The sequence below is a fragment of the Echeneis naucrates genome, chromosome 5 (genome assembly GCF_900963305.1).
Source record: "Echeneis naucrates chromosome 5, fEcheNa1.1, whole genome shotgun sequence".
NCBI lineage: Eukaryota > Metazoa > Chordata > Actinopteri > Carangiformes > Echeneidae > Echeneis > Echeneis naucrates.
This window is the reverse complement of record NC_042515.1, coordinates 20,767,742-20,781,020: the sequence shown is the minus strand read 5'-3', so window position 1 is coordinate 20,781,020 and position 13,279 is coordinate 20,767,742. Positions and strand designations below refer to the sequence as shown.

The following is a 13,279-nucleotide window of genomic DNA, read 5'->3' as shown; positions in this document are numbered from 1 at the left end:
ATCATTACACACACCTGAATGCAAAAACGCGTACACACACACACTCTGATCTCACCCTGCATATCACCTCATAATTAGCGCTCAATTATACCTGGGCTCATACTCATTATCACAAAAATGCAAGTTTATATTATCATTAAAAATGGTAATATCTCATCAGGGTCTCATATTAATGAGAGCATCAGACACACATACTTCTACTTTGGCTCTTCCCAGTATGTCGCAATTGATTAAAACAGACATGGAAACTTCTAATTAAAAATAAAGATACCAGAAAGAAACATTATTGTTTTGATGGTTGAATCACGCTCATAGCCTGTGAGCAATTAGAAAGAGTTTTTTTTTTTTTGTTTTTTTTTAAACTGCCAGAGGAAAGCCCCTTCTTGTGAAGTGGTTGCTTCCCTGACGCACTTGTGCTGCTGTCAGTTTCTGACAGAGTTTCTCATTAGATGCCATTCAAGCCCATTCCACTGCCTTTTGCCCTGATCTGCTGCTCTCAGTCTTGTGAGGAACCACCTGATTCGGGATTAACTGCTATTGTCTGTCCAATTAACCTTGCAACCTACTGAGCCAAAATTAGGTTTTTCAATGATGCATTCTGACCAGCTTTTGTATGGGCCGACTGAGCAAAGAAGGCACACTGGGTGCAAAAGACCTGTGACCCATCAGCTGACCCAGTCATCCTCAACCTTAGCCCTCGGCTTGACATGCATGTGTTTGATGCTTGTCTGAGTTGTCCACAAAGGGTGCAGTGTTCACAGAAATCTTCTCATTTGTTACATCATTCATGGAGATTATCTTTAAGTTCAAAGCTGGAATCATGATAAATGAAAGGAATATATTTTCTCAACACCATGTTTTCTTAATTCCATTTTCTTTTTCTTTTTTCATCTGCTCATCATAATATAGCGAGATGATGGCTAAAATGTTAAAAGAGAGGTGACATAGAACACTAATTTATTTCTTAATTTTCAAAAACACAAAATGCATGACAGAATCCAGTCTATAATTATCATAGAACTGCTGAGGTCACTATAAAGGCTGTTTATACTGGCTTTCTTTTTTTCTTTATGCTGCAATAACGTGAAAGAAACAACAGGATAGAGGGGGGTGTAGAAGTCAGACTACTCTGACAATGACTGGGACTGACGTCAATGGTGGAGGGCTCTGAGTGAAGTGTCACGTCAAAGGTACAAAGGGATGATGCTCTCACTCATTGCCCTGATTCCTACTATGTCCAACACTCTAAAATGTCCCAGCTCCATCGCCTGATTTGAAACATCTCAGCAAAAAAATTTAGACATCCAAGCAGACACAGGCGGATATTGTTCGATATTTTTGGTGGGGTTCATTTGCATGCTTGCACACTGAGGGGGGGCTGTGGCTTGTTTCATGAATGTGACGTTTTCTGTTGCTGTTTTAACCACACAGCATCCTGTTTCTCTGTCATGCCCCGTGCGGTTTTAATAATGAAAAATATACTTCCGTCATTTCCATTGAACCAGTGTGATGTAGAGTCTTAAGTCATGACTGCGCTTCTCAGTTTACTGGAAGTGCTTTCATTTGTAAATACAGCAGATGGAAAGAGAGCAGGGCTGCTGCTGATAAAGTCGTCAAACAAACACGTGTGTTGTTGGCCACAAGCAGAATGCAAAAATGTGGAAATGACCTCTGTCACATGCGGTTAATTTTTTTCTTCTCACAAACTATGTATGATTGTGGGAAACAGCGCTGACAGACAGACAGTGTCATGACAAAACTGATTTGTTTTGAAAATTAAAAGTATAGAAACTTCACATAACATATATTGCAGAGAATACAAAGACTATTAAGGTAAGTGCATTAAATGAGGTTCAAGCTGTGCTCAGATGGCATGTATGTGTGTTGGGGGAGGGACAGGTAAAGTAGGTAAACATAGCTTCTGTCTCTTTGCATTCAGGAAGTGGAACTTGCTCACAACAGTCTTCTATTCCTTTCAGAATGAGTGAGTGCTGCTCATTAGCTTAGTGTTGTGTGATTCCCCTCAGGCTGCTGTCTGACCCAGGACTGGTTTGTGGTTTGAACAGCCACCTCACTCGCCCATATGTCTTCAAATCAACCACTGAAACCTCGGGACTTTTCCAGCCCAGTTTGTCGGCACTGCTCTGTTTTAATATAGTGACCTCAGCAGCTATGCAGCATCCTCCCTTTTCATTCATGATGCATCTATGCTCATGACAGTTGTGCTCACTGAATTCACATGGCTGTGGCATAAGATCTGTGTTTAGCTTGTTAAGAATTGAACATACCAGTCAAGTTACAGAGGAACTTGGTTTTCAAATTTTTTTTTTTAATTTCAGCAGCACAAGTCCTCAAATGGCACTACAATAAGCGGTAAACTGCTCAAGATTTAAAAAAACAAACAAAAACCTTATCTTCAATGAATATAGCCAACTGTTTATTCAAGCAATTTCTGTATGTTCCTAAATGATGTTACAAAGGCAGTGTTGGGATATGGTGTTGCTACACAATCTGATGAAGAATTAGGACAGTTCTGGTTCAGTTCAAGTGTTGGTCCTATGATAAGATTTTTCAGCTTTTACCGCTTATCCATTTCTGGGTCGCAGGCTCACTCTGGGTGAGGGCGGGGTTATCCTGGACAGGTCACCAGTCCATCACAGGGTCAACACACAGAGACCAACAACCACTCACACTCACACTCAAACCTACAGACAACTTAGTGCCACCAGTTAACCCAAGCATGATGTCTTTGGCCAGGAGGAAACTGCAGTACGCAGAGGAAACTCATGCAAGCAAAGGGAAGAACATGCACACAGAAAGGCCCCAGGATGGGAACCAAACCCATGACCTTCTTTTTGTGGGTCAACAGCGCTAACCACTATGCCTCTGTGCTGCCCCCTACGATAAGATAATCCAAAAAAGCAGAAGAAAAGAATTAAACAGTGGCAGCACCCTCTCCAGAATGAAACGCAGGGAGCTGGTTTGGGATGAACCGGAGAGAAGGTGAAAGCAAAGTAAACTTTAAGTCAAACTCGTTGCTGGAAGCTTTTGCAAAAGTCTGGGCCAAATTTTGCAGTGCAATATTTCATGGCACAACTTTTTGTATTTGTATTCATCAAAATGATGATAGAGAGGCATAATTACAAAATGTAATATCCCTCTACATGCATGTTTTAAATGATCTAAACATAATGTATTTTAGGTCCTGTGATGGACTGGTGACCTGTCCAGAATGTACCCCGCCCTCACCCAGTGTGTGCTGGGATTGGCTCCTGCACCCCCCATGACCCAGAAGCGGATAATCGGTTGGAGATGAACAAATTAAAGAATGAATAATGTATTTTAGATAACACGAGTTAACTAGGGCAGCACAACGGCATAGTGGTTAGTGCTGTTGCCTCACAAGAAGATGATCACTAGTTTGGTTCCCAGTCATGGGGGCCTTTCTGTGTTAGTACTTGTATTGATGCAAACTTACCTTCTCTATACTTTCAGAGGTTCAGGTTTATTTTGCCTTCTGGTTTACCCCTGAAACTCAATGAGGCTGGTTCCTTAGATTATATGAAACCCTGTCTATCTTTAAGAGGCTTTGGTTCACTTCAGTTTCAGCAAGGAAATATACAGTCATGGTGTGAACTGCTTATTATCTTACTGCAAAATGTTATTTGTCATGTATTTTATAGGAAATGTTATATGGACATAAAAAGTTAACAGGGCTAGAAACTTGATTTTCATCAGAGAGGATCTGTAAATCCTTTTTTATTTATTTATTTTTCTTTCTTCTCTCACGTACTGCTGAAAAAGTGTCATTCATATAGAGAATTACAAAAAATATTTTATTAGAGAATCTTAATGAATCTGAATGAAAAATACATAGAAATTAATAATCACCTCCCACATATCTCAAAGTTAATAAAAAATAGTCACAGTGCAATTATTGTAATAGCTGATATTGCAATTTAGCTCCTTCAACCGCTCATGAAAAATGTGTTCCCACACTTGAACTTATCAAACCTCAGCTGGAACTGTTTCACAAAAAGATTGATTAAAAAAGGAAAAACAACAACAACAACAACAGATCAAAGAATGTCAAATGTCTCATGACTGAAATATTTGCGCATTACCAGTATATTGCTTTAGAGACATTAAATCATATCATGACAGATTTGATCAAAGTTACATTTTCAGTTGTTATTTGGTTTGCTGCTGACATCAATGTGCCACGTGTCAAAGGTCTCTTAAATGCCTGAAGTAATGTCTTCCAAGGAGAAATAACTCCCACAGCTAATATTTCAGACATACAGTCCTCAGTCTGTTTCCTACGTCCTGCTGCTCCTGTGAGTCACAGTTTGTGGCTCTCGAGCTGTGTGTTTCTCTTACTTTTACATATGCAGCGATGTGCATTGGATCAAATGATAAAACGCTCCTCCACCTTAGTTCACAGACTTTAGCAAGTTTGCCAAGTTTGTCGCATGCAGAATAAGGTGAGACGCGAGGGAAACATATAACCAATAAGTGAACTGGCTGTTGCAAGTGATTTCAAGAATGCCCTCACACCCCATGTGATTCTAATATGGAAAGTCCCTCATGATTAGTTTAATTCTGCTTTTAAAGTCAGCTTCAAATCACTGCAAACAGGCAGAGAGACAAAGCAATTCCTGTGATGAAAAACACAGATCAAATGGGGCTTGGCAGTTGTGCAAAATTGGTGTCATTCCTGTTTCAATATGTGAAGCAAGATAAAAATGAGACTAGTTTGAGGAATTTTAGACAAAGGAAAAATCCTTTGTCTTTTGTAAACTAAAACAGATTTAGCAGTTGTTAGATATATATCAATCAATTTGATTGTATTTTAATATGACTTGATCTCTGATCTCTAACCACTTTGACCTCTTTTTACTAGGAGCACAACTTGGACTGGTTTCCACGGATGCGGGCCATGTCCTTGGTCAGCAGCGATGCAGACGGGGAGCAGAATGAGATCAGAAATCTGCAGGAGAAACTGGAGTCCACGATGAAACTGGTTTCCAACCTCTCAGGCCAGCTGACTGAGCTGAAAGAGCAGGTTGGTTGAACTGATGCGGAACTCTGACAGAGACACAGACTTTGACTTAATCATGGAGATACCACGAGGAGCGAGAGAGGTTTTTGTGTAGATGCGGACGGCAGACCTTGCTCGAGGCTTGCTTGTTTGTCACTCATTGCCATTTAGGTGCAGAGATTACTAAATGCAAAAGGTGATGAGTCATAGTTCACAACACAGTTCTACACGCTGACAGCCTGATTTTATTCTCATCATTGAGCAACAACCTACCTTTAGGCTCTACCGAATTAGTGAGCAACGATTGAAGTTTTCCTTTTTTAACCATATATTGAGTTCTTTATTTCCTGGAAAAATTCCTCAGTATTTCTGTGGACACACAACTGCAAATTTTGGCTGGCCAGTCATTCAGTAAATGGCTAATTTTATAAGCACACATCTGCAGTGATTAAACTCACAGTTCAGTACAACTAAGTTGTGTAAGAAAATGTTGCATCTAACAGCGGTTTTATACAAAAAATTGCACAACTGGTCTGTTTCTAGTAAACACATTTGTAAAAATCGAAATGAGAACTATCTGTGAGGAAGTGAATGTCACCGAGACATTTTGACCCAGACAGCATACAGGGGGGATTATTATGTTCCTGAAACTTAAAAAGGGTACAGCGCATTTCACATTTCACTCCAGAATCAACGTTTGCTTTGCCTCCTTTGACTTTAATTTAATTTGGTTACGACTGGGGAAAAAAACTGCAATGGTGGTGTGGTGGCAAAAAGAAGTAAAAAGTGTAATTTCATTCATTTGAATCGGCCCCTTTTCCCAGAAATTTCAGCATTTCATTCAGAGCAAAGCACAAGCAGCAGCATCTCACTACAAGTCGTTTCTGTTTTGTATCATTCCTGGACAAATTGGCTAAATTAGAAAACTACTGTGTATAAAATGGCAGCATTTTGCCCCTGAGTTTAAACTGTTAAGCTAATGTGTTTTAGTGATATTTTCTCTTACGCATTCCTACAGTGTAGACGGCATTATATCTCCTGGAACACTCATCACAAGACCACTTTTGTCATCTCACTTTTAATGTTGTGTTTCAGTGTCAAAGTACAAATCCTTACATTACATTAATTAATGCTAATTCTTTGCAGACAACCCGTTCTTGTTCCTGTTGCTACAAAGGTTAACATTTATGTTATGACTCATAAGATGTGGTTGAATGCAGAAATTTCTTTTGACTGACTTTCAGTATTAGTAGTGTGTTTTGTGTGCTTTCGTCAGAAGACCCACGAATGTAAGTGTTTTAAAGGATGGCAGGATTTCAGAGGGGTTTGTCTAAGTTCAGCGTCTGCGAAGCGTGTATCGGTTTTTGTAAAGTGAAAGAATTAATCTAAGAAGATGCTAGTGGGGAGAGGTTGTCTGGATATGCAACTGAAGAACGCACAAGCTGCAGGTGGGATGATTTTTGAAATAAATCTCTGGTTTGTGGTCTTCAGATGACAGAACAGAGGAAGCAGAAGCAGAGGATTGGCCTGTTGGGGCACCCTCAGCATATGAACGTCAACCCCCAGCAGCCCGCATAAAGTCAACCAACAAGTCTCTGAAGGAGCTTCTGGACAGACTGTGCAGCTGCTCAGAGGCTGCACACCACGCAGACTGTGCTGAGTCTGCGTCTAACTTATAACGGTAGGGAAACACTGTAAAATAGGTAGTCATAAGACGATGTGTAGCTCTATCCCATGCACACGTTACTCCAAACACTAACGTTCACCCATCTCATTCTGTTCAGTTCAGTTGGAATTTGTGCCAAATGTTTTCTATGTAAAAATAAATTGGATTTTTCAACACTTTGCCTTTACTGGTTGAACTTGAAATAAAAGGGAGCTGACTGGACAGGAAGAATTAGTCCCATTTGTTTTTCATTGTTTTTTTTGTTTGTTTTTTTTTTTTTATTATTGTTATTATTATTTTTTTTTTACATTTTATTTATATTTCTGGCATAATGAACAGTATTACATGTGTCCTTTTGTACATTGTGCAATATATAAAATATGCAAATATTCCATCAGTTATGTCTTACTTAAAAGCGTGGGCCAATATTTTGTTTATTTGGATAAAATAGAGTTCTCTGTTGTCTTTACTTACTGAACTATAGAAAAAATACTGAATAAGTGGACCTTCTCAATTTTACTGTTTCCTTTTATTTGTTGAAAATGTGCATACTTCTTGGGTGTCTACCACACTTGATAGAAATAGAATATTGTGTGAGAACAATATATGCAGATAGTTTTCTTTCACCTGTGTCAATCCAGTGGTGTCATATCTCAACTTATTTTATGATAAACTCTTATTTAATTTAGCTCTAAATGACAGTTAGAGTTTGACCTGCCAGATATAACTGTATAGTTTCAATACCATTCCTGCTTTTATGATTTGCTCAGGAGTTGGATGACTTTTTTGCAGCAAACATGTTCCACTTGTGCCTGTTGTCCCCATTTTTAGTCTGTTAAATGTTTACTGCCTGCGCCGAGGCACTTACTTTTCTGCTCATTTTCACTAAGTTGAATTAGTTGGCTTTCATGAAGAGCTGTTAGAATTTTTTTTTTGACTACTGTCTGTACATAAGGTTTGCTGCTTTGCTTTTGTATAGAAAAACGAGATGGAGAAAAAATGTTACTCAAAATCAAAGTTAAAATGAATTTAAAAATCAAAGCACTGTCAATTTGTATATTAAAGTAGAATTATTTATTAAAATTGATGTAATAATCATTTACATCCTTTGGTGTGTGTGTGTGTGTTTTGTTTTTTTTTTTATGATAATTATTAAATTCTCAATACAAAATGAACCATTACTTATTTAATCACAGTGCCACAAATGGTCAATAAAAATCTGTCATATGAAAACTAAAAAATATGTACTTTTATATATAAAGATAGTAAATAACATTGTTATACTTGGCTGTAGAAATACTTATGTCCACTGTGTGAACTGAAAGTGACTCCGTTACACTGATAAATGATTCCATAAACAGCATACTTTTTATTCCACACTATAAAATACACTAATAATTTTAACTGGTGTTTTCCAGTTCAGAAATGAACGTAAGCCATGCCCTGCATTTATCTCGATGGTTTCCAGAGAAATGATCTCTGTCAACAGTAAACTTTCATCTCTGAAACCAACTGCATGTCTGCAGTTCATTTCATACAGAAACCTATTCATAGTAAAAATGATGATAATCCCATTAGATTTGGTTTTGTTTGAAATTTTGAGGAAATATCTAATTTGTATACATTATATATTTATACAGGATGCAGGATGTATTTTTATGTATGCATTTGGTTTACCAACATGTTGACATAATCAACATAACTTTATATTTTTGTCATGGTCAAAAAGAGCATGAATGAAATAAAGAAGGATGAGTTCTAAAGCGATAGGACACCCAGTGGGAGCAGCAGTGGCTTTCCTCTGCCGCCGCTCCGGGACGTCGGCGGGAGGAACTGAGCGGCCGGTCGCCCAGTGTGTGTGTGTGTGTGTGTTGGGCGGGGGGGGTTACGCATGACGTCACCGAGAGGGACCAGTCCCGGCCACGAGCGCGGCTCGACGTGACGTCACGTTGGGTACAAGCAGGCTAAACGGTGTCAGTACGGCGGCCGGGATGAGAGACGGCGCGTGGCGTGTCCCGCCACGGTGACTGTGTCATCCCACAGCCGGGGCACGTGCCGCCTCGGCGGGCTGGTACTGAGTGAAATGACACAGAGACGGTGATCACGTGACCCACGGCAGGCCGCAGAGAGGGGAAGAAGAAGAAGGTATGTCACCTGAAGTCCACATCCATTATGTTATATCACACTGATGTCGGTTACGTCATGAAGCCCGTAGATTATTATTATTATTACATAAGCTACACACAGCGTGTACATGGGCCCCTTTATAAATATATATTAGAAAGCTTTAAATGTCTCTCTGTGCGTCATTTTGAAAGAAAAGGCACAAACGGTGAGATTCCCTGTTCTGTTATTGCTGCAATAAGGAGCAGACACACACACTCACACGGGCTCAGGTTTTCGGTTGTTGTTGTTGTGTTTGGACAACCTCGGAGGGGAACTGTTGCCCTCTCTGGCCGCTCTGCAGACAGGAGCATGGTGGAACACGGGACGGGGAGTACTACACAGTACTACACATGCGGGTTGTACTCGAGCTGCGGGGCGTGCGCGCGTTCGTGAGTGAGTGAGTGAGTGGGTGCGCTCGCAGAGGGAGGGGAGGGTGAGGAGTTGAAAGCGCCGTCCGACACGTGAGGCTCATGTGACGGAGTCTGTCTCTCGCAGGGAGACGTGCCCGCAGTCACAGAGTTTATTTAACACGTAGTCAAAAGCCAGCCAGCGCTCACACACCGATCCGGCCGAGGAGCCTCCCCAGACGCTGCACACCGCGGCGACACACGCACCGGGAACAGGACTTACTTTGTCTCCTCATTCACCTTCCAGCGGCTTCTTCTCTGGCAGCTTTCGGGACAATTTGAAGGCTTCTTTTATTTAGCTATTTATTTCGGGTTTGATACCGAGACGACATGGAGAGGATTACCAGCGCGCAACCGCCTCCCTGCGTACCAAAACACGCAGCTCTGGATATAGCTGACATGACGGGGTAAAAGCAAGATTTAGTTTAGTTTTTCTCTCTTTTTTTTCATGCCATTCTCTTTAGTCCAGCCTTCCAAATTACTCACGTCTTAATGAACCTTAACGAAAGTTTGAAAAAATAAAACCTCTTTTCTCTTTTCTCCAAAGAAATTTTCCCATTTATGTGTACAAAGCCAGACGGGGCATGAAGCGGGATGAGAGCAAGGTAAAGAAAAAAAAAAAAAAAACAAAAACAAAAAAAAACTGCATAATATTCATGCACTTCTCCGTATTAAGTAAACCGCCTGGAACTGCCACTTTCTCTTCAGGAGACCTACAAGTTGCCACACCGACTGATCGAGAAGAAAAGACGTGACAGAATCAACGAATGCATCGCCCAGCTGAAGGATTTGCTGCCAGAGCATCTTAAGCTCACTGTGAGTATTATCTCCTGCATATGGCATGTCTGTGAACAGCCAGGGAATCCGAGACGCCACATGGTTTTGCTGTTTGCTCCAGACTTCAGATTAACTTTCAAGAGTCTCAAAAAATTCAAAAGTTTTGGATTTCAGTAGGACAAAGTACACAGACAAATACCATAAATATTTTTTTGCTGACAGTTTTGTCCAAATTGTATTCCAAAAATGTTTTCACATTTGAATTAATCCTTGAGAAATGTATGTGTGTGTGTGGGTTGGGGGGGTAGGTGCGTGCGTGTGCCCGTGCGTGTGTAGATTGCATGACTTCCCGGGTGTGCTCGGCTTGTCCTCTGTTCAGCTGCAGAATGTGTTACATAAGAAAGATCAACATGCTTATCCAAGGTCTTCCTGTTTTAGACGCTGGGTCATTTGGAGAAAGCCGTTGTGCTGGAACTCACTCTGAAGCATGTGAAAGCCTTGAGTGCTCTCCTGGAGCAGCAGCAGCAGAAAATTATCTCTCTGCAGAAGGACCTGCAAATTGGTAAGTGTGATGTCTTGATGGAGTGTAGACATGAAACCCAAGCAGATGTTTTAGGCGAGGCATGGACACACTGTGCTGTCAGCGTGGAGGGGAAAATGGGTTTTCATAGGTTTTTTTGCGTTTTTGCCAACAGGTGACAATGGAGACGGTGTGGAGAACGGCGAGGAGATGTTCCGCTGTGGATTTCACTTGTGTGCAAAAGAAGTCCTCCACTATCTGAGCAGCCAGGAGAGCAGCAGGGACCTGACTCCTTCCAACGTCATCACCCACATCCATAAAGTAGCAGCTGAGGTTCTGCAGCAGAGAAGCAGCCCGCACCCAGAAGAGTCCATCCCTCACGCCACAGAAAAACCTCAGAAACACACTGGACAGCCCCAGAGGGCCTCCGAGGGCCCCGCTAAGAACTGTGTTCCTGTCATCCAAAGGACTTACCCCCACGGGGCAGGGGAGCAAAGTGGCAGCGACACCGACACCGACAGCGGCTATGGGGGAGAGCACGACAAGCGCGAAGCCAAAGCCCAGTGGTCAGAAATCCACGCAAAGGAGGGGGAGCACAAGCGTTCCGTTTCCGAGCACTCTTCCAGCGCCATCAAGCGAGAGGGAGACGAGCCTCAAGCCAAACGGGCAAGGTCTGATTCCACGGAAGAAGAAATTCTTGCCGCTCATGGCCCAGGAGGTCCCGGCAGCTACATGAGCTTCTCGCCCAACCAGCCCCCGTTCTGCCTCCCCTTCTACCTCATACCGCCACAGGCTGCAACAGCAGCAGCATATCTGCCCATGCTGGAGAAGTGCTGGTACCCCGGGGGTATGCCAGTCATGTACCCCGGCCTGAGTGGCTCCGCTGTGAGCTTACCCCCCGAGACGCTCCACTCATCCCTGGTGATGTCTCCTCGGGCTGGGTCTCCAGTTCCCCACCACATCGCCATGGACTCCCCCGCTCTCCACAAAGCTTTAAAGCACGCCCCCCCCTTAAACTTGGAAACCAAAGACTAAACAGACATGTTTCTGTTGGAAACTTGCCCTCTGAATGTTGAACGGGTTTAAATGGTTGGCCCACTGAAAAGACTTAAAACAAACAAATGCTGGGGTGTCCCCACAAACCACAGCGGCTGTTTGGCCGTCAGAACACTGACCCCAGCAAAGAAGCCCAAATAGTCTCCTCAGTGCATCGTCTGCCTCACACATTGACACGGGACTTTTTGCGGGCAAAGGCTCATATAGTACCTGTTGGATGGCTGAGAAGATGATCAGTTTCAGGGTGATGGGTCTTTTTTTTTTTTTAATTCACACTGTTCTTGTCCTCCATACTTATTGTTGAATGTCAGCGATAAACCCAGAATGTAAGGAAAAGGTCCCCCCCCCCACCCTTCCCCCTTCAAAAATGTATTTGGACCTACTTTTTTTGCACACTCACCCATCTTTAATGAATGTAAAGATTGAACAAAATCCCCATGTAGATGCTGCTTGAATTGTTATTACCTGCTGTAGATCTGTGAATGGAGGATCTACCTTCAGTGTTTGTCGCTCCTGTAACTCAGCAAATTATGGTTTAGGCTAGAATGTTACCAGGAAAAAAGAAAAAAAAAAAAAAAAAAAAAAAAAAAAAAGATGTTTGCCTCATGTCAACCAGACGCATCATAAGATGTTATTTCTTTCACCCTTTATTTGCTTTGAAGCTAAATGAACACAAATGTTTGTGATGTTCACAGAATTCAGGGCGTTGTCGTCGTACCAGGTGTGTCACTGACATCTGTTGAGTGATGTGGCCATGCGTGCTTTTTACGAATTGTGAGTCATGACTGTTTGTGCACCTAGATGGAGATCCTGTGAAGTAATGTCTTGTAATACTTTTTTGTTTATACTTCTCATACATCTCTATTTTTGATACATGACCCGCTGCATGTATTTACATTGCTACCAGAGGAAGGTTGACATAGTCTTCTGCTGTATGCCAGTAGAATGTGTACAGTATCGTGCTCAGCCAGATTTGCGTCTTGCCCACAAATTCCCAGTCAAGTTAAGGCCTGATCTTAGCTCATGCTGTTGCCTTTTTTAACACAGACACAACGATGGCAGGTGTTTAAATGTATTTGCTTTAAACGTTGTGTCATTGGCAAAGAGAGTGAATGTAAAGTTGAAACAAAAATAATAGTTTTGTATAGAAAGAGGTACTTGGGATTTTTATTTTGAAATGTAACACATGGTTGTTGTACATATTTTGTATATAAAGTATTATTGATATATATTAAAATATTAATAAAGCTTTCGCCCCATGGAATTTGTTTTTCACTTCCTGATGGCTTAAACGTGTTGTAGCCAGACAGCCTGACAGCCTTTCATCGCAGCACATACTTACATAACACTTACATAACCCATAAAGCAGCAGAGCCTCTGTAAATCAATAGTGTGTCTTAGACTGCATCCTGTAAACGTTTCAAAATCGAATCTATTTCTAAGGAATTGTGTGTGGTGAACTCTGGCATAAGTTCACATTTACACATTTACTTCTATTTGTTTTTATCGGTGCAACTTTTCGCCCATGGGAACGATTTAGTCAAATGCAGTCATGTATGTTGGATTCAGAAATGAAAACTGCTCTCTTAATTTAGAAACATCAGAGCGGTGGTTTCCTTTCTTTAAAAAGGTAGCCATTAACTACA

At 41.5% G+C, this 13,279-nt stretch overlaps 2 protein-coding genes across 6 annotated transcripts in view; both read left to right on the top strand.

Annotated features, from left to right (window-relative positions):
• Positions 1-7,803, top strand: part of itpr1b (inositol 1,4,5-trisphosphate receptor, type 1b) — a 76,080-nt gene extending 68,277 nt beyond the window's left edge. For all 5 annotated transcript variants that reach the window (XM_029501393.1, XM_029501391.1, XM_029501390.1 and 2 more), the window contains 2 exons: positions 4,904-5,065; positions 6,533-7,803. In XM_029501393.1, the coding sequence (XP_029357253.1) occupies positions 4,904-5,065; positions 6,533-6,619 (249 nt within the window). In that variant the 3' untranslated portion in view covers positions 6,620-7,803. The remainder of the gene's footprint in view (positions 1-4,903; positions 5,066-6,532) is intronic.
• Positions 7,804-9,348: 1,545 nt separating this feature from the next.
• Positions 9,349-12,226, top strand: bhlhe40 (basic helix-loop-helix family, member e40). The gene is made up of 5 exons (XM_029501988.1): positions 9,349-9,687; positions 9,828-9,885; positions 9,989-10,096; positions 10,496-10,619; positions 10,753-12,226. The coding sequence occupies exons 1-5, from the start codon at positions 9,611-9,613 to the stop codon at positions 11,610-11,612; spliced, it is 1,227 nt and encodes a 408-aa protein (XP_029357848.1). The 5' UTR covers positions 9,349-9,610; the 3' UTR covers positions 11,613-12,226.
• Positions 12,227-13,279: the final 1,053 nt, after the last annotated feature.

What these genes read in the sequence shown, in the direction of transcription:
- bhlhe40 (XM_029501988.1), top strand. Translation starts at nt 9,611, where the DNA reads ATGGAGAGGATTACCAGCGCGCAACCGCCTCCCTGCGTACCAAAACAC. An exon ending in CAGAGCATCTTAAGCTCACT is followed by an intron (nt 10,097 to 10,495) that starts GTGAGTATTATC and finishes TTCCTGTTTTAG; the next exon opens with ACGCTGGGTCATTTGGAGAA. An exon ending in GCAGAAGGACCTGCAAATTG is followed by an intron (nt 10,620 to 10,752) that starts GTAAGTGTGATG and finishes TTTTGCCAACAG; the next exon opens with GTGACAATGGAGACGGTGTG.